This window comes from Eremothecium sinecaudum, chromosome III (assembly GCF_001548555.1).
Source record: "Eremothecium sinecaudum strain ATCC 58844 chromosome III, complete sequence".
NCBI lineage: Eukaryota > Fungi > Ascomycota > Saccharomycetes > Saccharomycetales > Saccharomycetaceae > Eremothecium > Eremothecium sinecaudum.
This window is the reverse complement of record NC_030894.1, coordinates 1-23,228: the sequence shown is the minus strand read 5'-3', so window position 1 is coordinate 23,228 and position 23,228 is coordinate 1. Positions and strand designations below refer to the sequence as shown.

Here is a 23,228-nt window from a genome sequence, read left to right as displayed (position 1 = left end):
CTGTTAAACCGTTTATGTAACTATTTATTATAGACTACATTATGATCAGGAAATGTGAATTCAGTGTTTAAAGCCTCCACTAAGGCTCCATAAGATATGCGAGATGTTAAAATTTGCGGTCGTTCATTTATTTTATTGAATATCTTGGTACCATTTCGTTCCACAATTATTGAACATTCATGAGTAGCGGGGCTACGGGCTGCAGATTTTGTCGAGATAGTAGGTCTCTGATAGCCTTTTATAATGTGTTTCGAAGGACTCTCCCCAGCTTCGCGAGAACCTGTCTCTGAAGTTACGAACGTTTTCGGATTAAAAGCTTTTAATTTTGATAGCAACTCATTGATATTAACTGAGAACCAGTTTTGATGATATCGAGGATTGCTATACGAAGAAAGAACATTCTCTAGAAGCTTTCGCGAATCATTACCATCGTTGTACTCGATTTTGAAATTTATCTGCGATGGCGTTATATCGCAAATTGTTGTTTGATGACCATTCTCCCATTGGGGTATGGGAGTTCGAATGCTGTGGTGTGTAATAAGACTTTGCTCATTGGAAATACCTTCATCCGAATCTTCATGCAGGATTTCGTCCTGCTGACCCACTAACTTACGTGTAACAGCAGAAGGTAGATCAGAAAAGCTGTAAGTAAAGAGTGTGTCCTCCTCAGAAAGATATTCTGCCTCATCAAAAATCGACACTGAAAGGCGTCTACGCTCGTTAAAGAAGCTTTGTGTAGAGCTAGAAGCGATGCTTCCATTTTTACTTGAGCCCATATTAGCAGCGAGTGATTTCGAACATCGCAGAGTCCTCCTCCCGTTCCTATTAACTTTATGTGTAGCTGGCGGTGAAGTACCAAACATAATAGCTGAACTACCGAGAGATTCCGATTGTAATATTGCGTCATTTGAATCTATAGCATTGGATACCTGTACTTCATTTTGTAGTTTTTGCACAATTCTTAGCGGTCGCAGAACAAATGATTGCGCAATTGAACCAGGCGAACTGCATATGCTTGCAGCGTACACACTTTCAGGTACCAATTCGTCCAAGTATAAGCTTATCTCTTCAACCTCCTCGTTAAGCCTGTTAATCGTTAACGGGTCCACACTCAAGCCTTGCCCACTTCGCAGCTTATCCTTCATAAACTGCGTTTGAATAATTAGCGATGCCAACTGAGCTAAGTACTTCTCATACAATTTTTCCTCGGAGAACCCCTCCTTATTCGAACAATTAGCCCTACCAAACCCATCATATTCATAGTTCCTGCAGTCGTAATTATTCATATATATATTATCACCAAGTGTCTGCTTATAAGCCAGATTGCTCAAGCGAGTAAACGTTCCTTGCGCCTTATCTAGTACTAAATCAATTGTTTCCTCAAGATAATCCATTATGCTATTCCCATTCTTAATTTATTGATTGACAGCCCTTAACTCGCGAATGAAATCTGTTTCCAATACCTATTGATGGAAGTACCAGCCGGGTTCAATATGTATCAAGTTACACAGAATTTTCTCAATAGCAACTTAGTCGTAAAGATCAAGTTCTTTGCTCTGATGCAACTATGTAATTCTCTTTTTGATAGCCGATAAAAGTCAAAACAAACACGGCCCTGCATTGCTTTTTCGCCGTTTTTTTCATCATGACTATGTTGTTTACATGAAAAACAAAAAACGGAAACTAATATCGCTAGGCACATCTAATGTCCAAATTTTGCCAGTCCGCTTATATAACCATGCGTAAGGCCGCCGATAGTAATGTTTGCTAATAGAGTTATATTGGCCCAAGAATCTGTGATAAAAATGTAACTCTGGGCGGAAAAAACATCCACCGGCTGGAATAATTTTTTAAGGGACATAAACGGGGTTTTCTTATCTACAGTCAATTTTTAGCGGTAAAAGTAGCAACAGCGATGGCGCGGAGATGTACTTCCACCCAATATAAGACATAAACTATTAGATGTAGCGGAGAGTTACATCCATGAAACAACCGTGGCATATTTAGGTCGGGGATGTTGCTACCTGGTATATGAATAGAATAAAGGATATATATATATATATATATATATATACCTATGTGTGCATAACTATATAAGGTCGAAATAAGTTTTTTGAGTTTTCCCTGACGCAAGTACAGTCAGTAACTTAAATCACTTACAGGCGCTCATTTAACCGATGACTAACTATTATGTGAAAACCCCGTTAATGCATCGTCATTTCCCCAATCTTGGGGACTCCAATTATGCCTCACCAACTTTTATGGTGAAGTATGAGGGTTTTCAACCCGGCGGAAGCTTCAAGAGTAGAGGAATAGGAAATTTAATATACAGTAAAATGAAGACAATCCAAGAAAGCACTAACAAAACTGCCGAGGTGTTTGCAAGCTCAGGCGGAAATGCAGGTTTAGCTGCTGCAACGACATCTCATCAATTGGGACTGAAATGTACGGTCGTTGTGCCTAAAACTACCAAACCTGCTATGATAGCTCGAATCAAGTGTGTCAATGCAACAGTGCTCATTAGGGGAGAGGATATTTATGAGGCTGATCAGTACCTTAAAAAAGAACTTTTAGGTCGTCTGGACTATAGTAAAATCGATCCTATATATGTTCATCCTTTCAACAATCCGTTAATATGGAAGGGTCACTCGTTCCTGGTCGATGAAATTGTAGACTGTTTGAGGGATGACGGTATAAAATGGAGCAATATAAAAGGCATTGTATGCAGTGTTGGTGGCGGCGGGTTGTTCAATGGTATAGTACAAGGGCTCGAAAGGCATAATTTGGCAGACAAAGTTCCTATAATCGGTGTAGAAACTAGGGGATGCGAAGTATTTTTTGAGTCCATAAGGCAAGGAAAGAGGCTTGAATTCACTAGACCTCACAGCGTAGCTACGTCTTTATGCACGTCAACTATTACTGAGGAAACCCTTGCGTATGCAAAACGGTACTCCAGTAAATCGTTGGTATTAGAGGAGCACGATGTTATCGATACTTGCTTAAGATTCACTAATGACAGTAATATGGTGACCGAGCCAGCCTGTGGTGCGGCTTTGCATGTTGGATACTACCCTGAGCTACTTCATCGTGCATTAGGTCCCCTTAATAAAGATGACATTATCATCATAATTGCCTGTGGTGGATTCTCTACATCTGTTGCAGATCTCAAAGAATTGAAAGTGAAATATGAACAACAGAATCAACAGCAGTCGCGCGCAAAAGCAACTAGTTCGGACATTCCTTCTTCATGTATGAATTCTCTTAATGAAATGCCATTAGCAAGGATCATATCACTATAGTGCAAGGATTGACAGAACCTACAGCTAGAAATATGTAATATGTTCAAGCCATCTTTGCAGTATTTAAGTTAAACCTCACAGATAATATTCATAGGTATTTATATACATATATATATATATATATATAATAGTTAAGTAATATTTCAAGATTAATTACAGGTATTTATTCATAAATGGGAACATATATTCTGCAGGAACATATTGTTATAATTGTGCAAGTTGAAAGCTAAACTTCGGAAACATGAAAATAAATTACATATAGCTATTGTTTGTCCCAAGCCTAATATCCTTTATTAAGAGGCAACCAACTACATGCATCTAAAAGCACCCAGACGCCATTTGTACATAATTGTATTTCAAATAGAAGGTAACCAAACCCGGAGTGCAGAAAGTTTTTTTGAGGGGACAGCCTATTATGCCGCGAATTGCATAGGATGGACAAATAATGCAACAAAGCTTTAAATTAAGATATAATGGACCTGTCAGAGAATTTTGAATCAGGAAATTCATGCAACATACCGCCAATGATAGGCTATAAGCATACCAAGTCAAATAAGTATCTTTTATTCTAGTATAAACGATAGATTATTAGATGGTAGTTTTTAATATAAAAGAAGTAATAGTAATATTATATCAGCTTTTTAATTAAACCTCATCAAAATATGGCACACAGTAATACATTAAAAAAAACTAAAGCTCTTAAAATGTAATAATGTATGGGTAGATATACTTAATAAAAATATATCACCAAATTATTAAGTATAAATCATGATGGATAACAATTTCTAATCTTTCAAGTACAGTCTAACCATCCCCACATAATCTTTATTAGTATTACTGTGGCAAGTTCCTCTAGATATTTGTAACGTTATCTTGTATCTCCTCCCTTTATCAAACATGATTAACTTTTGAGGGACTACATATTTAATATGAAATTATTAGTAAATCATCATTAAGATTATAAACTTACAGTCACTACTTAAAAGTATTTTGCATATTATAATATAGTAACTATTATTGATAATGTTAGGAGATGAATATATATCTAGTTAAATATTAATGGTTGCTGTCTAACAATTAAATAACGCAATTTATTTGTTTTCAAGAGTTCTGGTCAAAAATTAAAGGTATTAATTATCGCAATCACCACCTCAAGTCAATATAAGTACATCAATCACTTACCTCAAATCGTAGCTATCTTTAACTGACCAAGGTTGAATATAATAATTTACAAATCTTGAGTTCTGTTTATTACAAATGTTAACACTTATACTAGCTAACCACGGATGTTTTCTATAAATGCAGTGACTGCACTGGATCAACGTATCGGTAAGATTCGAAGTCACGATAATAACTTTTAGCTAGCAATTCGATACATTTACGTGATGTAAGGATTGTAGATACCAACCGAAACACTTTCGAAAACGGAAATATTTCGTGGTGTCCAGATGTTAGTATACATCATGGTTCAGATGTTGGATTGTTAGAGGTCTAAAAGATAATTAAATTATGTTGTAAAAGTATAGAAGGAATTGAATAACTCGAAAGATTCAATTTAAAATAGAACACTTGTTTTTCTACTCAAACACAGGTAAACTCAAGCTAAACTTAAGCGAAATATTAATTATTTCAATATGTTCAACCCATACACTACGAAAACAATCTGAATTCCGTGGTGTATAGGTGCGGAAACACGCGTCAAATTAGATTACTTAATACCAACGTCAACTTATTATGCTGATCAGGGTTGAATGCTATGCTGAAATGTTCTACCCGCAATTTCTACCTAAAAAAGAGGTGGAGAATTGCGGGAGATCAAGGCATCAGTATGTGCTCGAAGGATAGTAGAGTTGCTTTCTAACCATTGTTTCCTCTTGACGGGAGCTACGGAGATCGATGTATTCCAGCAAGAAGTAGGTGAGAGGTTTTTCCACGAAGTAGTAAAGAATATTAAGAAGAACATAATATCTACAGAAGGAGCAATCTACTTGATTTGTGATCTAAATTATTATTACGATTTCATAGCAAATAAGTTGAAGCAGAAACAAATTATTCCTCTATTTGCTGGGTTAAAGGCTGTAGGACAAATTTTTTTAGTATCTGGTAAGGACTCAAAAGAGTTAGGAAGAATGATATGCGAATTTCAGGGAATATTTACTCAAGAAGAAATATATGAGCTTGTTCAAAGAAGAGCAGATTGGTCTAGAGTAAGAAAAGACGTCGAGAGAGTAATGTATAGCGATTGTCTAATTATGTAGGGCGTCATTTAAGTCTATATACTCGTTAAACTTGAGAAGCTCTGATTGGAGCCTTTGGTCGTTGCCATCGCGTTCACAGTTGACAATTGCATCGAGGCTTGCCACCCCCAAATAAGCGTTGGAATCGGGGAATTTGGATAAAATATCTTTACCAACAATCTTCCTGCCTCTGATACTTGAGTCGCATGCCCCCGGGCCGGAGTAACGAACTTTACAGGGAACTAAAAACGACCACATAACATTTTCACTTTTTTTTTCTGCTGGATGCTACAAGACTCAGAATCTTCATAGCGAAGATTCTGAGTCTGCTATGTGGTCGTTTTGTTATATATTATTTTTTACACGATTTAATTTCTGAAAAAATAAATTACCATTTAGGAATACGCGTCTTAATATTTGAATGCTATATATTATGTAATTTAATTAGCTAGTAAATCTGATAATTCAGGGGATATAGTCGAATGTTTGTCTTTCCGTCGTTTATTTGCAACCCAGTTTTTTACTTGGCTACGAGAGAAACCAGTTTCCCTCATTAAATATCGGATATCATTATCGTTAAGGTATGGATTTTCAACATGTTTTCTATACCAGTTTTCGAGTATGAGAACATATTGCTTTGGTAGTCTATGGCCTTTATAGGAGTTCACACCTTTACCACCGTTCTCCATCATATCTTTTGTTACCACGTTAAAAATGATTCCACATTTGTCATTAGAAGTTTCCTTCAGATCTATTATACCCTTTTCGTAATGTATGAAGTTCTCTCTTTTTTTGACTAATTTTACAATAATTGCGGTTAACTGAGAAATATTTTGGATGACTACTCGATCTGGGGTTGAATATTTTGTTTCCGTGCTCAAGGTTTTTAAACCATGAAGAACTTTATTCAGTGTCCTGTTTATCTCTTGATTATCGATGTTCGTGCAACGTATTTTGGTATGTAGGTTTAGTAGTTCATTTCTTAATTTATGTAAATTATCGCATTCATAATTAGACCTTCTTAGAGTAAAATTTGAAGATGCTGAAATATTTTTCCGTGTATTAAGGGACTCGTTAGGTGATGGATTAAGGAGCGACACAATCGGTATCTTATTCATTATCTGGTATGCTAATGAGTTAATAATTTACAGCTATGAGGAAGAGTTAAAAGAGTGCGTTGAGTATTTATATTTACTGATGTGCAAAGGTTCCTATAATATGATGAAACATATCTGAAAAAAAAAAAAAAAAAATTAAAGGGATTTTATTTTAAAATGTATAAAAGAAGGATTGTATTAAGTACATATCATTCTTAGATTTGAGCGCTTCAAGAAGAAAACTGTACCAATGGCAAATCTTAACTTCAAAACACCTATGTTTAAGGTAAAGATACAAAAACCTCGTAATAAAAAAAAGAAGGTCATCAATAGTAGGATTATGCATGATGTTGCAAGTTCAGAAAATAGAAATAATACCAAAGGATATTATAAGTGTGAAGGTGTTAATCTTTACATGACTTCTGCTCCACCATTGAAGATACCTGATCCTCCTAAGAAATTATTAAACTACCTTAAAATACGTAGAAATGACAACATTAATCTAAAATGCACTCAAGGTAAGTTAGCTAATGTAAAAGAGGTTGCGCATTCTCCTAAAAAAAGGAAAAAAATTAATGAGTTCATGGCATACAGAAGTTACTATTCAAGGTTTTCAAATGGTTTAATTCCCCAATTGGAATTATCTAGGATCTTAGCTGACTTATGGCATGAAAATCCAGAAATAAAAAGAACATGGGAACTGTTTTCGGAACAATACAATATAGAGCAGCCAAATAAAAGTTTCCCCGATTGGTTAGAAGAAAAATACAGTGCTCATTATGTACTTCAGGAGAAACAAGAGGTAAAAGAATTAAGGAAAAGTAACATACAGCAACCATATGTGGAGGATCTCTATTTGAATACTGCAAGTAATGATGCTGAATTGGACAATGTATATAAATTTCATGGCACATGTAGTGCAGATAATGTTCAGTATGCAGGATCTGATGAGGGAATATTCCTGAATAATTTACTTAGTGATGCTGATCTTTTCCAAATATTGGACGAAGTATCATCTTTTTAATTATAGTATACGTACATCATTGCACTTTCTTTTCTCAACAATCATTAAGTCTGCTAGGTGTTGTAACGCAGCGAAGAAGAACAGTGTTACCCAAGGAAACAAAGGAGTTCCTGGAAAGTGTGTTTGAAAGGAAGCGTTGTCCCAACGCCAAAGAAAGACGGGCAATTGCAGAGAAATGCGGGTTAACACCTATACAGATAAGAATATGGTTCACAAATAAGCGAATGCGTTCTGCGCGCTTTTAAAAGGACAGCTGAAAATTTTCTCTGCTTACCTTCTACCTCACACCCCACCGCCACCATGTCTATCGAAAACCTCAAGTCCTTCGACCCCTTTGCTGACACCGGCGACGACGAAGCCTCCTCCTCCAACTACATCCACATCCGTATCCAGCAGAGAAACGGCAGAAAAACCTTGACCACCGTCCAGGGCATCCCCGAGGAGTACGACCTCAAGCGCATCTTGAAGGTCTTGCGCAAGGACTTTGGCTGCAACGGCAACATGGTCAAGGACGACGAGATGGGCGAGATCATCCAGTTGCAGGGCGACCAGAGAGCCAAGGTCTGCGAGTTCCTCATCACCCAGCTCGCCATCCCCAAGAAGAACATCAAGATCCACGGCTTCTAATCCGTACCCTCGGCGGCTATGTCCTACGGCCTTTTCTAGCGCGCCAGCAAGCGCCGCCCGGCGACGCCGGGCGCAGATCCCCCGCAAATAGCCGACGAAAACACGCTCGCCAGGACTTCAATGTATGAAACCACTGTCAATACCCAGCGTGTCGGCAGGCACCTGCTCTATGCGCCCTCAATAGTGAGCTCTTGTCATGGAGACCCCAGAGGGGCGACTCATTTTTAACACACACAACCGTGGTTTATCGTTGTTTACATTGGATCCCTCTTTCTCTAGGGAAAGGAAGACGATACTACATAGTACTGAGCACTGGCTTGCAAACTAATAAAAACACACCCCTTGTTCGTACATAAACCGTTGCGGTTTCCTATCATTACGAGGTACGTTAATGTACCGACTAATGCTGTTAATAACCTACTATTTCTGTAATTCGAGGGCGATTGAAGAAGCATTCGACTGGCTAAACTGAAAGGTTCAGACGATACTTTCTCTGTCATGCAGATGTGAAAGAAGCGCGAAAGCGTAAAAATATGACAGCGGGCTACTAATGTGAGCAATTCTGGCCACTGCGCTAATAAATACCCAAGCCGGAAAGACATGCATAAAATTCATGGGTCTAATTAGAACACCAAATATTGCCAACTTGCAAAAACAGAAATCAAAATTGCCAGTTTGCAACTGACAGGCACCGCTCGGAAAAATACTCGTGCATCACAGTAACTTTCCAACTGAGAGGAGTATACGATAAGCTTTACCGCCTCATTCTTCTATGTGATTGCTAGAATGAAGTTGTTTTTGAGCGTATCTATCAGTCAAATGCATCTAATTACCCAGATTCATGATGGCTGTTGCTTATCGTCTCCCCCGCACGTTTCTATGCCGCCACACAAATAGTAGCTTCAAGCAAGTCTAATGGAACCAGAGCTAGCTTATAGAACCCCATTATGGATGCTAGATATATACTATACGTCGTTACGTAGTTTGTAGATCTCAACTTAGTGCCAGCTCTCGGCTGTACGACCTAGAATTCTTTATATATGTTTCGCTTAACAAGCTATTTTATGTACTCTTCTGATCCACCCTTCCCTTGAGTGGAGATATTGGAGTTTGTTTCACTGTTATAGTTTGCTGCAGGACGAGTTTCGTCTTTGTATACCTTTACGATATTGTTCCTCCAAAACCCGTCCTCTCCAAGTACTTCTGCATAAGTCAACTTATAGTTCCCGTACCTAGGCAACACGCGAGTCCAGAAACACCAATAAATCCCTCCTATGGCAAAAATGCCCCACGCTAAAACGCAGTGAGTCCAGTAAGGTATAGAGTGATAGATATTTCCCCCGTCCGATGGAGGAACATATGGGGCAATGACCATATATATGCTGCCGACCAGGAAAAATGTCGTAATAACAACCCCTGCTTTAATAGGGGGGTTCCAATGAATTCTACCCTTCCTGTGCTGCCAGTAAGTCCACAGAAGTCCTCCACTGATTGCCGTATTTATGATGTTCATTGGGTACCCGCCTAAGTTTAACATCAAATTATATACATCTCCCGATGGCGGTATAATGATGGTAATAGTGCATGCAATAAAGTTCTCCATCAATCCCACCATTGGAGAATTAAAAGGCCGCGAAGACGCAAAAAAGTTAGAGAAAGGTAACACGCCCTCCCTGCCTAGCTGTTGGATGATTCTCGCTTGCATGAAAACGGAGCTACTCATATTGCCTATTGCGCTCAGTGCAATAATAGCCGCTGAAAACCGTCTAGCATTAAACCCAAATGCAATGCCAAAAAAATCAACCGCAATCTGGAGTTCCGAATTACGTATGACATCTTTTGGGATAACCGCAAAGTACGCTATGTTAACAAGCATGTACAGAACCGTCAAAAGCACCAGCGATAACGGACCGGCTATTTTTAGCGTCCTGATAGGATTTTGAACCTCCCCCAAAGCATAGTTCACGCTCCCATACCCAGCAAACGCCCAGAAAACATTATACAACGCAGTCACGATTTCATAAATATTCACGTCGCCAGAACCTTCAAATGCGTTTTTAAAGTTTGCTGTACCAGCAGCGTTTTTGATACCTCCGGCAAGAGCAACAAATCCTATAATCGACATGACTGTGATTATGAGAATTTTAAACGATCCCAACGTGTTTTGGATATATAACCCTGTCTTGACGCTTACTCCGTTGACTACGCTCAAGAAAAACAGAATAGCAATAGCCAGCCCCCGCATACTCCAACTAGTGATCTGCGCGTTCAGCGCTACAAGCACCATCTGCGCGCCAAAAACAGAAGTAGCAACCGATGACCCATGCAGCACAATGTGGGCAGCGTACAGTGACGTTACAAAGAATTTTGGTCTTTTGAATACAAACTCCAAATAGTTCTTCTCGCCTCCATTACGCGGCATAGCAGTACCGTATTCCATGTAAACATATAATCCAGCCATGGCAAAGGTGGCACCTATAACCCATAAAATCAAAGTTAGGCCAACTGACCCGGTAAGCCTGTACATATTGGACGTGACAACAAATATACCCGTTCCGACAATTTTATTGCAAATTAAACCTATGGCCGACAAAGTGCCTAGCCGTCTACGACCTTCATCCAGCCTCACAATGAGAGTTTCTGCCTCTCCATTGCCAGGAGCGGTTGGAATTGACTCCTTTGTTGCGCGGAAGTAGTTTCTCATGACAGAATCTAGCAACAATACCTATACCAATTATCAGGTACCGGCCGCTTTCAAAGCACGACGACCTACAGTCTACCCAATGCTTGTTATATACAAATACAGACCATATTAGGGAGCGCCAATATGCTTTACTGTGGCTTAACATATCAAGTAATTAAGTTGATACCGTAAACATTTAATAGAGACAGAATCCATGCATTAGGCTGAAACACTGGGATTCTCAGAATTTGTTATCTACAGATGACGAAATAGCTGATAGTCTTGGGGCTTTTATCCTAGCACGAGACAGATCGAAGACAAAGTCATGACTTTTATAGGAAACGGCTGCATAGATAAAAGGGTATCAGTGCCAGGCAAGAGGAGATGGGAATTTTGCTACTGCTGATCAGAAATAACCGAGGCAAGATTGTAAAAGGCTCTCCGAGTGCTCGGAGTTGCCAAGGGATAATAAATAACGGCCTTTGGCTGAAGTCTCGAGCTCGTGGGGAGATTTGGGGAGTATGCAGGGAGACATCGTTGGTATGATATCAAGTGATCCGCGATAGTTTAATGGTTAGAATTCGCGCTTGTCGCGCGCGGGATCGGGGTTCAATTCCCCGTCGCGGAGTATTTTTTTTGATGGATAAAACCACACAATACTGATTTCCCACAGGGCCTTTGGCTAGGGTTCTCAGTCTAAGCGTGACCTGAGTAGGGCTATTGCGTTTCAGTCATAATACTAATGTTGACGGACCTATTACGTTTATGCTACGTAACTCCATGAGATAGTAAATACATGTAGCTGTTAATTTCAGTGCTGAAAGTCTATAATCAGAGCCCAAAAAGTATATGACTGTTGCAGAAGATACACATGTCACCGCTAAGTGTGGGCAGTGGCAACTAATGCAAGCAATAGTGCTTTTATAAAGGTGTAAATAGTATTTCGTTATCAGTCTAACCGATAAATAACGGCAGTAGCTCTTCTACAAAAAAAAAAATACGAGTCTGATAAACGCCATTTTGTATTACATCAGCACAATGCACATCCCGGGATTCGCTTCAGAGGTTGAAATTTAAGCTCCCTGAGATCTCGCAGGCCCGGCCATTATGCAGGTATTGAAAGCTGATTTAAGCACACCCACGTTTTCTGGCACTAAGTGCTGGTGTGATACGTGGTGAATGGGGTATGATAAATTCCGAAGCAATAGGCTATCGCAGTAGAAATGACGTTTTAGATTATTCAGTTTCTTCAATTGGAGTACATTTTAATTGCATATCTCTCTACTACAGTATAAAATTGTGCTGGGTGTCGGTAGCCCATCGATTTCTATATACTATGCACTTTTGCAGGAACGGCAGCTAGCTTTAACAATATGAGATTCTTCAACTACAGCTTTATTGTACTCAGTCTTGCACATTTGAGTTCCGCTCTTCCCATCAGTGAAGAAGACCAGGCATTGACAGAACCCAGCGATGGGCTCTCACTGAATATCAGAAATTTGATTGCTGTGCCGTTGAGATCGTGTAGAGAAGGACAAAACTGTTTTAGAATCACACACCCTCAACCAGAACAAGAAAACCATCAGTTCAATCCTGCTTACAATCCCAAGTGGGGAAATAACCCTTGGGAAGATCCAGGCCCATGAATGTCTATAAAGAAGATCCTAAGCAGATTTAGTTGCCAAATACCGGAGGAGACATGTCCACATGCAACGCTTATATAGCCTTCTACAGACTGTACACTGTTATAAAACTGCTACCAAGTATTTAGACATCTGTATTGTAATGTTGTAGCGCTACTTCTTTGTGGATTATGTAATAGCAATTGTCGCAATATCCCTGAACCCGGATGTAGTTCTATAATTATACCAACATTCGAAGATAGACACTTGCAGCGATATCTTTGGTTGCCTAGATACCATTATTTTATAAGCTTTGCAAGGTTCATAGGAGTTATAGAGGCTATCTCATTAGCAATAGATTGATACTATTTAGTTTCGATCAATTGGAGTAACATGCAGTTTCTTATCGATATGATACATTATAAAAAGGCGGTATATGCCTGCTGTTTCTTAAATACTGCACCTAAGCCACTTTTGCGAGAACGATAGTAAACCTTAACAACATGAGACTTTTAAATTGCTGTGTTCTTGTGTTCAGTACGATCTGCTTAACTTTTGCCTTTCCTACCTCTGAAAAGAGCCCGGCATTAAAAAGACAGACTGATATGACACAGGCCGGCAGATGTCACATGCTCTATTGCTGTCACCATCAGGATTGCATCCAGAGTGGATGTGGTGGATGTTACATAAGGGAGATTGGTTACCATGGGATCTGTTTAGAAAGAGATGAGGACCCAGATGATGACACCCTATATGGTTTCACTGATGATGAATACTATAGTGACGAGTCTGACTTTCTAGATACTAATAGTGATTACGGAGATTATAGCGACAGTAGCGACTCTGATGTCGGTATCTATTTTGAAGTTCCTCCAGCCCCTCCACCTTCAAGCCCTTTAGGCAATGATGCATGTTCTGCAGAAGAAGACAATGATGAATCATGCCCCGCCGAGCCGGAAACTACCGAAACAGGTGCTCCTCGCCATGACGAACTCAAGTAAAAGATCTGCTAACTCAACATAAAACGACGTGCAAATTCCAAGCGCGGTATAGGAAGTTAATTAAGAACGCAAAAGGCCGATAATTGGTCAGCGATGATTATGAGGTTGGTATTTTCAATTTAGCCAAATATGCCGACTGTTAAATGATTGTGAAATTTAGACAATCATGCTATTAGCCTAAGACGCAAGATAGTAATATATATTAACAATTATTAAAAAAAAATTGTATCAGTTTTCATAAAATAAGTTAAGAAGACCAGTGTCAGTGAAACGATTTCCATTTAATCAAGCGTCAATGTTGGTGCTTGGTCTTTGTGCTCAGGCTGAATTGGTATCCTGTCTAACTTAATTTACTAAGAATTTTAGACAAAATATGTTTTCGGTCAAACATTAACTCCAATGTTAAAATTTGAAGCTGGATTTCTTTCAATACTGACCTCTGTGAAACAATTAGGAGGTCACTATTTAGATTTAGACGCAAAATGATAGAGCCAACGCATATGCCTTGGTTATCCTGAGAAATAAACTTAACAAGCGAATGCGGTGAACATTATAGAAGAAAATATCATATCAAAGATACTGGTTGAAGCGTGATAAACCGTTATAGATGCATCATTCATCTTGGGCAGTAGCATAAGGTCTACGTTTAAGATTAAGCGATTTAGTAATACCTAATGTCTTATATTTTCTATTGACTTAAGCTCGCATCTTCAGACGGAAATTCTATTTAAAATCGCCGCGGATAATTATGTAAGAGAGTGCGTATACATCACATCGAAATTTTTATCCGATTACGCTTTTAACTGCCTTTGTAGTAGATTTAATATGCCGGACAAGATGTACGGTGCCTATAATTTCCTACATGATTTTTGCCGCTTGAAAAAGGGCAGAAGTTAGAACCATTACTGTGAAAACCAAATCCTACCACATTAAGCTCGGTGATTAAAGGTTGAAAATTTCATATTATTAACGCTTAACTTTATAGGATGACAGTTACAGCTTCTCTAAATCTGATCTCTCAATACTCACGTAATCTATATCTGGCGATGACCGTTGTTACCGCTCACCGCTATAGTAATATTCTCAGAGGTAGAACTAACGATGAAGATATCGAGTGTGTAGTGAATGGTCGGCCTTGAAAATTACAATAAAGGTGGAAACGTCATTTTGAGAGACAATAATTGGGACTCATTCGATAACTCAGTATTTAGTCTACGGCGTTAATACATGAATTCTATATTATAAAAGATTAAGATCAATAATACAATTAATATATTAATTGATAATAATAAGAATAATAAAGGGCCATATTGACCGAAGAATCAGAATAAATGTTTATTATTTAAAAATCAGCATTTTAGTATAACTTATACAGATTTTAGATTTTTAGTATTTTGCTACTAAGCATAGATGTGATTACTAATTTTAAATCTATATTTAAGGTATAATTGAAAATATTTTAAGTTTTTTCACGAACCCTTGAAAAAATTACTAATGCAAACTACGTTGTTATAGTTATTAGGGAAGTCGCTGACCAATAATTACTTCAGAACTTGATATAAATACTGGCTAATGTGTCTGAATTATGTTGTAAGTTATCAAGACCTTATCTTAAAATCACTTAAGTCTAAGGGGTACGTAATATAACATAATGGTCGAAATTAAAGATAGTTCAGATGTGTTAACATTGAACACTGGTGCTAAGATTCCTGTGATTGGATTGGGAACTTTTCGTGCAGAAAAGAACGAAGTGTACAACGCTGTTTTGCATGCATTGAAAAACGGCTACAGGCATATCGATACCGCGGCACTTTACGGAAATGAACAAGAAGTTGGTAAAGCCATTAAGGATTCTGGAGTGCCAAGGGAGGAATTGTTTATTACTACGAAGTTGTGGGTCTCCCAGTTTAGAGACCCTGAAAGGGCTTTAAATGGATGTTTAAGACGTCTGGGTTTGGACTATGTTGACCTATACTTGCTTCATTTCCCAAGACCTCACAAGGAAAACGACTTGGATGGAGATACCCTAAATATTTCAAATGCTTTGGTACTTCCTTTCGTGTACGATGAAGAATGGAATTTCGTGAAAACCTGGCGTCTTGCTCAAAAGTTACCAGAGACTGGTAAAACTAGAGCTGTTGGTGTGTCTAACTTTGACGTCAATAACTTGAAGGAGCTTTTGGATGATCCAGAACTAAAAGTGATTCCTGCGGTCAATCAGATTGAAATCTCTGTCTGCCTTCCAAGAGATGATGTTGTAGAATTTTGCAAGAGCAAGAACATTTTGGTTGAAGCGTACTCTCCTTTGGGCTCTACGGGCGCTCCTGTTGCAAAGGAACCAGAGGTCATTGAGCTTGCTGAAAAGTACGGTGTTTCTCCAGTGCAAGTTTTGATCAACTATCCCATCAACAGAGGCCTTATTGTGCTACCAAAATCAATCACTAAAGAAAGAATTGATGCCAACCTTAAGACGTTTAAAATAGAAAGTGAAGATATGGAAAAACTCCATAACGTTCACAAGAGAACTGGCTTGAGGAGTATATATGATGGTTGGGCCGGTCTCGAATAAACTCTGTCTGGCCAGAATACGCTCCATGAAACTAATTAACTGAGTATCTGGATTTGGAGAGTTATCTCTATGTTATTGATCGGAACTACAGTTTCTCCATCGGATCCCTTAGAGTTGCTCCACTTCCAGTATTTAGCCCGGGATATTTAATATTATTAATCGTTAATTATTTAAAGATGCATAGCAATATTTTCATATTCAAACCGAAATAGCTTTTTGCTCCAGTTATAAACTATATCTTGCTTTTACAATCCCTATATATTCATGTTTGACTGCAAGAGAATTTAACTAGTTCTAGGAACGTCATAAACGCATTAACTGTGTCAGTGTAAATTATGTAAGAGCATTTAGAGTAAAATTACCCTAAAAAAACATAAACATTGAATATTAAATAATTTGGTTAACTCAATGGGTTTTAGACACCAGAATACTTAATTTCTTTATAGAAGGGGTAATAATTTAAAAATTATGAGTTAATTTAGTTTGAAAATTTATAGTTTACATAAAGTTCGCGTTTATTTACTTATTTATTGATCGTCATAATAGTTCCAATCAAAAGAGTAACCTGGAGCTTTTTCGGATCTTGGAACATCATCTATGATTGGCTCAATATCTTCAACAGAACTGTAGGAAGCTTGAGCCATCGAGATTTCTAGCCTATCTAAGTCGTAGACCACATAAGCATGACTCAAGAATGTGGCACCCAAAAGGACCAAATCATTCTCAAATGGAAAAATTAGGTAATAACATGTGGAGTCTTTCTTTATAATAAAAGCTGAGAGTGGAACACTAATATTTATACCGCCAAAGTCAAAATCTAAAGTGTCACTAGAGGCCGCACACTGGCCTCCATATGCTCCGATTTCTTCGTCCCATACAGCGCCTAATAATTCTGCTATTTGCTCGACAATTGCCTTTGGGAAGTAGGTGCCACTGCTTCCACTGTCTAGAATGGCTGGTATTCTTGAGCAGAAAGGGTCAATCTTATCACCCATAGTGCTGTAGGTTAGACCACTTAATATCACAGCAAGATGCATTGGGTCAGGACTCACGTCTGGTGCAACATTAACGACTGGCATGGTCAGCAACTTGCCGCTGTACTTCTCATGATCGATACCTCCAAAAAGAATAGATCCTGAAGCAGCTTCTAATTTGTTAGTGAACAAAGAATATACATTCCTTGCAATTACACCATTACGCTTTAATATTAGGGGTATGTTATCGTAAGTATAATATGGATACACTATATTTGTTGTTTCAACAGCAGATAGACCAACACCAAGCACAGCGAGAGAAGTAGAAGATTCGTTTGCGACAGCAAGAGTTGCGCCGTCAATATTAAGATCATTTATCTTCAAAATATCCATACCCCATACACCACTTGCGGAACTGTTGTCAAGGTAACTAATATAAAAGTCGGTGCCATTTGATGACCAGGTGGATGACTGACTGGTATCAAATGCACCATATTCTTTACAATCGTCATTTGGTTCTGAAGAGCTACAGCGTACATTAGAACCCACAACCCATAAATCACTTGACCCAGTGTCAAGTAGTACTGACACCGTTTGCTCAGGTGTACCAATTTTGAGATCGACAGTATAAAAAAAACCTCGATTTTTTAGTTCAAGCTTATAGGGATAATAGGTGAGCTTCTGCACCTCCTTAAATTCATCAGCAACTCGTTCGATCTCATTAATGCCAACCCGGGATTTTTTCAGGCCCAACTGGAGGTATTGAGGATTGCTATACGATTTGGGAATCGGATTAGCCCTGATCAATGAACTGCCAACCAGCAAGCAAATAGCAATAGAAAATCCAGGAAATTTCATTTTATTTATTTAAATGAATAGTTGATTGCTTGTTTGAAGTTAACATGGCAGTCTTTCAAGGACAGAATACACTCTTCCTTATAAATTCATTGTGTATGAGCGTATTGTCTAAGAATATTAATATTAAATGCGATACATGAGCCCACATTCTGTCGATAGTCACTATTATCCATTCATTCTCCTTCTTTCTCAATTAGCATAGCCGTATTTTCGATGGTTTACATGAAAGAAGGTGACCATTCCCAGTCTATTACTGACAGGGTTTTAGAAAGCGGTGATTTAAAAATCTAAATGGATAAAAAGTTCTGGAATTACGCATAGGGAAGAGGTCCTCTGAACGGTGGTTTAATTTTTTTCTATTTGAAGGTGACACCGCTGCTATAAGGTTGCTGCAATTGTTTAACCTCACATGAAAAAGCCGATGATGAATAAACGGAAACAATAAGGCTCATTTGTTTACCGAAGTTTTATGCAACAAATTAGTTATTACACCAGTTGATTATATATTCTAAAAACATAATTCTGCTTGGAGGACGGCATAAAAATGTTTTGTTGGCGTTCAGGTTCATAGTAATTTTTTGATGGAAGACAACTAACGAAGTCATTCAACTGCTAGACATTTCGCTGATCCTTATTCTTCAACTAGTGTGTAAGAACAAGCTATTAAGAGCACTGAATTATATATACTGCTAAGGTGAAATATTTGATTACAATTGTAGGTGCTATAGTTTGAAATTTATAAGATCCCGATGCTTAAAAGTTGCCACGGAGATTGATGTACTATATCTTATGATTCCAATAATTGAAGGTGCAATAGGAACCGACAGTCACCACTGCCCTGATAAACGAAGTGCACAATCAAAGTTCATTTAACCACTAATCACGAGGTTACATGCGATAATAATGCTCACGAGATCTATAATAACTGTAGAGTATAAATATGTTTACTTTCAGGCTCCTATTTAGGAAGAGTTGTGCCTTCAACTAGTTAAGTGTGCAACCAACATCCAATATATATGGCCTGAACCTTTACACTACGCCAATGGTTTCTGATCATTCTTTAGCATAAATATGTATAGATTACCCTAAAATTGCAACCGACACGGTGTTGAACATTAACGAGCAACAGATTTTACTTAGAAACTTACTACTGGTTTCATATAAACCTACACTGATAACTCTGCTATCGATAGTCATAGTCGCTGTAGCTTTCGTCGGGGCTATTCCACTTCTCCAGAAAAGAGGTAATGTCATTAAAGGTTTGAAAACATATTTTTCGTCAAGGAACTGTGGCTATTGGCGCGGTGCTGCCTATGGTGCTTGGAAGGTTCTCGCAGGCGCTACAGCGGCAGTTTGTGGAAATAACTTCATCGACAAACTATTGCTGAACGCAGTTGGCTTGTGGAGGAGGATATCCTGTATATTGTTGCTTATTGTCGCTGGAATCTCAAAAATTTTACTTGATGCCGATGCTGCGCAGCACAGCGCAGAAGCAGGACATGGGAGGTCAGTCCGCCGAGAAATTACAGCCAGTGTTTTGGGTGGGATGGGCTTAACTGATAGTGAAGGTACCGCTACTAGGCTTATGTCGGCTGGGTATTCGGTGATGTCTGTCGACGTCATTGATAACGTGGTCGGCTCAACAGAAGGGCTTTTTGGTCGCACTCTAGGCCGTTTAAGCAGCGCAGCCCAGACAGATCCTAGTGACTCAAACTACTTGATAACAATGTCCGACGGCAAGGACCTGGTAATTGCGTTAAACTTGCTGCCAACCAAACTGGAGACGTTTGTGGACACTATTGCGTCTTCTGCATCAAATCCGGGGTCTGCATTTTTGCTAGAACCCGCTGAAGATGTGTTGGCCAAACGTGATTGTGGGAATGACTGTAAAGTAATCGAAGGTCAAGTGATCCAATGGGTTGGGGTCACGGCGCACGTTATTGATCGTGACCGCACAGCTGAATACCTGCGACTATCTGAGGCAGACAGGATGCACCTGGCAAGACCGGCTATGGCGGCTATTATTGATGGAAACAGGGACAAGGTATGCTACCATGCGTTTAAAGATCCTCGGAACCAAGACAAGGTTGAATGCAATTACATGCATGAAAACATGGCGTTTATTGCCGAGGTGTATGTTAACCAGTTTGGCGGTCTCGACGGGGACTGCTGGGACGCGTGCTCACCGGAGGATGAACAAATCATTGTTCCAGATTTGTAGGTGAATTGTTGCCACAGCGAGCACTTAGGTAACCTTGTGCGCTGAGTGGGTTGCGTACATGAAGCGCAGAGCCCCAGTAATGGAAAGGTTCCATAAGACAATGGCGGAATATATTTTTCTTTATAAGGCACTCCATTGCTGACGTGACAAAGTGATAGACGGAGCTATAGAATACCGATTCTGTTATAAAGATGCGAGCAGTTCTTGACAGTGCATAAGCATGGTGGGTCTCGTGTTGAGAGCAAAAAGATGTATTTATTCTCAAATATTTAAATGTATATATAGTTAGCTAAGGAAAACGCTGCCATGTTTATGTAGCTGTGTATTTCCTAACTTGGGCATAATTCGTATGTGTACTGTAAATTACCAATCGTACCAAATAGGACTTTGAGATGCTAGCATTGTATATTTCGTATTGTAGTTAGTTATTGTGTGGAGCATAGGAAGGGTTTCTCTCAAGAAGAAGATATTCTCTGTCTTTTATAAGTGTTTTCCGTGAAGCGATAATACAAGTGCAGCTAAGGATGTCGATGGCTTTGCGAGCTGGAGATGAATTACAAGGGTTTAAACAGGGCTTGGTCACTTAAAATTAACACTCATATCACACTTTTAGGAGAGATTTCCAACTTACAGTTGTGTACTATCCTTTGCTATCTCCAGTAATATGTTGGTTTGTCTACTACCTGTACGTTGTACGCTAAGATAAAATGTCACTTTGTATTATGTAAAAATGTTGAGATATTCTGAATATTAAGTGCTGTAAGATATTTTTTAAGTCTGAAATTTAAAAACGCAAAGCGAAGAAGAGTTGCAGTGATAAAAGGTAGACATCTTATGATGTTCAGACCCGAGTTCCAAGTGTACATATGCTGTGTACTATACTTACAAGTACAAAAGCAAGGGGCCTAAGTTAGAAGGAGGCTCAAGGTGTATAAAGACCTCTAGACGCTCTATAACCGAGATTTACTAATACGTAATATATTTATCATTGCTAGAAGATGGCTAGCTAACGATGTGCAAGTGATAACACCAGGAGCTAGTAGCATCGGTATATACTATACCAAGCAAGCAGTAGGCGTTTTGTGAACTGAGAGCTGTGACAATTGATTGTATCATCTAGCTGACGATATCTAAGTGATGCTACGTATGCTATCAGGTCACAGCTCTTGGTTTGGCTTCTCGCTGAGGTATGTTAAGAATACAACTCGTGGACACTTATGTTAATTGGGATTATAGCCGCGAGCTACCGACACTGCATGTAAACTGGCGATACATTGATAGCTCTTGATTGTATGTTGTAGCAGCTAGATACACTGTACTGCAAGTATTCAATAATGTGGTGTGGTAGCTGAGTGTTTGAATCTTATCTTGGTCTTCAAGCTGAGACTGTTATAGCTAGCATGAGACACTGACATGTAGATGGACATTGGCAATATTGATGAGGTTCGCGTGCCTGTATCGGTGCCTGTCAATTCTTGACCCATCAGCTAGACCTCTCAAATCTGTTGTTGTCGGTAGCTGTCTTCTAGCTGAGGAATGGTATTAACGAGTGAGGTATACTATCACTTTAATAATCTTGGAGATACAGTTAAGAAAGTACTATATATGTTGATGAGACTAGTTGAATGGCACTAGTTGACTGGGACTAGTAGCGCTTATGCTGTACAATTGGACATGTATATATAACCAAGCAGTAGCCGCCACTACCAATAATGTTGGTGCAACTGAGATCGGTCTTCTAGCTGAGTAATTGCATCTAGCCATGTAGACACTGACATGTAGAGTGGATATGAATTGATGGTTGATTTCTAGCTAAGTTAACTGTCACTAGCCATTGGACGTCACTGGCAATGGCAATTGATAGGTGCGCAAGTAGTCTGTATTGATGGTCTTCTAGCTGAGACTGTTCATAGCTAGCATGAGACACTGACATGTACGACTGGCGCTATGCTGGATACTCAATTGGGAGCTACCGACTGAGGTTCGCGTGCCTGTGAGTGCCTACTATCACAGCAGACAGCTAGATTCGCATTTGTTGTCTTGTAGTTAGTGTCTTCTAGCTGAGGGGGGTGAATCTGGGTAATATTGATGAGGGAATATAGTATGACTTTAATAATCTTGCATTGTAGATGACCTGGGAATACTAGTTAAGATACACTACATATGTTGATGAGACTAGTTGAATGGGACCAATTGATTGAGACTAGTAGCCGCTTATGCTGTACTGATGGTCCACCGTATGTAACCCAAGCAGTAGCCGCCAAACAATGCACGGTAATGTCCAATGGTTGGTGTGTAGCTGATCTAACTGGGTTGTTGGTGTAGCAAAGTGTTTGAATCTTACTGGTCTTCTAGCTGAGTACTTTCATGCTGGTCATTGAGACGGACACTGGCTTATGCTGAAAGCATTGTATATACCCAAGCAGTAGTCTTTGTTAGATACGTATCCAATAATCTTGGTGTATAGCTGGTTTGTAGATTGGTCATCTAGCTGAGACTGTTAGCCATGAGCACTGACATGTAGACGGACATGGCAATTGATAGGTGCGCAAGTAGATCTGTATTGATGGTGATGGTGGTCTTCTAGCTGAGGGGGTGAATCTGGGATCTGACTGGCACACTGGCAATATTGATGAGGTTCGCGTGCCTGTAGAGTGCCTGTCAATTCATGTCCATAGCACATGTCCACGAGAGCAGCAAGCTAGATCTTGTATTTGCTGTCTGTAGCTGTCTTGTAGCTGAGGAATGGTTTAACGAGTGAGGGTCTTTCAGCGGTGTGGTGTATGGGTCTTTCAGCGGTGTGGTGTATGGGTCTTTCAGCGGTGTGGTGTATGGGTCTTTCAGCGGTGTGGTGTATGGGTCTTTCAGCGGTGTGGTGTATGGGTCTTTCAGCGGTGTGGTGTATGGGTCTTTCAGCGGTGTGGTGTATGGGTCTTTCAGCGGTGTGGTGTATGGGTCTTTCAGCGGTGTGGTGTATGGGTCTTTCAGCGGTGTGGTGTATGGGTCTTTCAGCGGT

At 39.3% G+C, this 23,228-nt stretch overlaps 10 protein-coding genes and 1 non-coding gene across 11 annotated transcripts, besides 2 other annotated features; 6 read left to right on the top strand and 5 right to left on the bottom strand.

Moving 5' to 3' along the window:
• Nucleotides 1-20: 20 nt before the first annotated feature.
• VAC17 (Vac17p) lies at nt 21-1,394 on the bottom strand (the record flags this gene model as incomplete). The annotated part of the gene is made up of 1 exon (XM_018131648.1): nt 21-1,394. The coding sequence occupies one exon, from the start codon at nt 1,392-1,394 to the stop codon at nt 21-23; it is 1,374 nt and encodes a 457-aa protein (XP_017986464.1).
• A 783-nt stretch (nt 1,395-2,177) lies between these two features.
• Nucleotides 2,178-3,299, top strand: CHA1 (L-serine/L-threonine ammonia-lyase CHA1; the record flags this gene model as incomplete). Its single annotated transcript, XM_018131649.1, has 1 exon — nt 2,178-3,299. One exon carries the CDS (start codon nt 2,178-2,180, stop codon nt 3,297-3,299), a length of 1,122 nt encoding a protein of 373 aa, XP_017986463.1.
• Nucleotides 3,300-4,808: 1,509 nt separating this feature from the next.
• AW171_hschr31302 (HCL685Cp) lies at nt 4,809-5,557 on the top strand (the record flags this gene model as incomplete). The annotated part of the gene is made up of 2 exons (XM_018131650.1): nt 4,809-4,813; nt 5,095-5,557. The coding sequence occupies 2 exons, from the start codon at nt 4,809-4,811 to the stop codon at nt 5,555-5,557; spliced, it is 468 nt and encodes a 155-aa protein (XP_017986462.1).
• AW171_hschr31301 (HCL686Wp) lies at nt 5,546-5,794 on the bottom strand (the record flags this gene model as incomplete). Its single annotated transcript, XM_018131651.1, has 1 exon — nt 5,546-5,794. The coding sequence occupies one exon, from the start codon at nt 5,792-5,794 to the stop codon at nt 5,546-5,548; it is 249 nt and encodes an 82-aa protein (XP_017986461.1).
• A 182-nt stretch (nt 5,795-5,976) lies between these two features.
• On the bottom strand, nt 5,977-6,654 carry HMLALPHA2 (homeodomain mating type protein alpha2; the record flags this gene model as incomplete). Its single annotated transcript, XM_018131652.1, has 1 exon — nt 5,977-6,654. The coding sequence occupies one exon, from the start codon at nt 6,652-6,654 to the stop codon at nt 5,977-5,979; it is 678 nt and encodes a 225-aa protein (XP_017986460.1).
• A 229-nt stretch (nt 6,655-6,883) lies between these two features.
• HMLALPHA1 (transcriptional co-activator mating type protein alpha) lies at nt 6,884-7,657 on the top strand (the record flags this gene model as incomplete). The annotated part of the gene is made up of 1 exon (XM_018131653.1): nt 6,884-7,657. The coding sequence occupies one exon, from the start codon at nt 6,884-6,886 to the stop codon at nt 7,655-7,657; it is 774 nt and encodes a 257-aa protein (XP_017986459.1).
• Nucleotides 7,658-7,957: 300 nt separating this feature from the next.
• Nucleotides 7,958-8,284, top strand: AW171_hschr31298 (HCL689Cp; the record flags this gene model as incomplete). Its single annotated transcript, XM_018131654.1, has 1 exon — nt 7,958-8,284. The coding sequence occupies one exon, from the start codon at nt 7,958-7,960 to the stop codon at nt 8,282-8,284; it is 327 nt and encodes a 108-aa protein (XP_017986458.1).
• A 1,057-nt stretch (nt 8,285-9,341) lies between these two features.
• On the bottom strand, nt 9,342-10,988 carry AW171_hschr31297 (HCL690Wp; the record flags this gene model as incomplete). Its single annotated transcript, XM_018131655.1, has 1 exon — nt 9,342-10,988. The coding sequence occupies one exon, from the start codon at nt 10,986-10,988 to the stop codon at nt 9,342-9,344; it is 1,647 nt and encodes a 548-aa protein (XP_017986457.1).
• A 535-nt stretch (nt 10,989-11,523) lies between these two features.
• AW171_hschr31296 lies at nt 11,524-11,595 on the top strand. Its single transcript has one exon. It is a non-coding gene; the product is annotated as a tRNA-Asp (tRNA).
• Nucleotides 11,596-15,241: 3,646 nt separating this feature from the next.
• AW171_hschr31295 (HCL691Cp) lies at nt 15,242-16,159 on the top strand (the record flags this gene model as incomplete). The annotated part of the gene is made up of 1 exon (XM_018131656.1): nt 15,242-16,159. The coding sequence occupies one exon, from the start codon at nt 15,242-15,244 to the stop codon at nt 16,157-16,159; it is 918 nt and encodes a 305-aa protein (XP_017986456.1).
• A 527-nt stretch (nt 16,160-16,686) lies between these two features.
• On the bottom strand, nt 16,687-17,991 carry AW171_hschr31294 (pepsin-like aspartic protease; the record flags this gene model as incomplete). The annotated part of the gene is made up of 1 exon (XM_018131657.1): nt 16,687-17,991. The coding sequence occupies one exon, from the start codon at nt 17,989-17,991 to the stop codon at nt 16,687-16,689; it is 1,305 nt and encodes a 434-aa protein (XP_017986455.1).
• A 782-nt stretch (nt 17,992-18,773) lies between these two features.
• Nucleotides 18,774-22,977: a telomere (Subtelomeric repeat; similar sequence found at 12 out of 14 telomeres in Holleya sinecauda).
• Nucleotides 22,978-22,983: 6 nt separating this feature from the next.
• Nucleotides 22,984-23,228: a telomere (terminal 24 base repeat (GGTGTGGTGTATGGGTCTTTCAGC) differs from terminal repeat in Ashbya gossypii (GGTGTGGTGTATGGGTCTCTCAGC) by one base).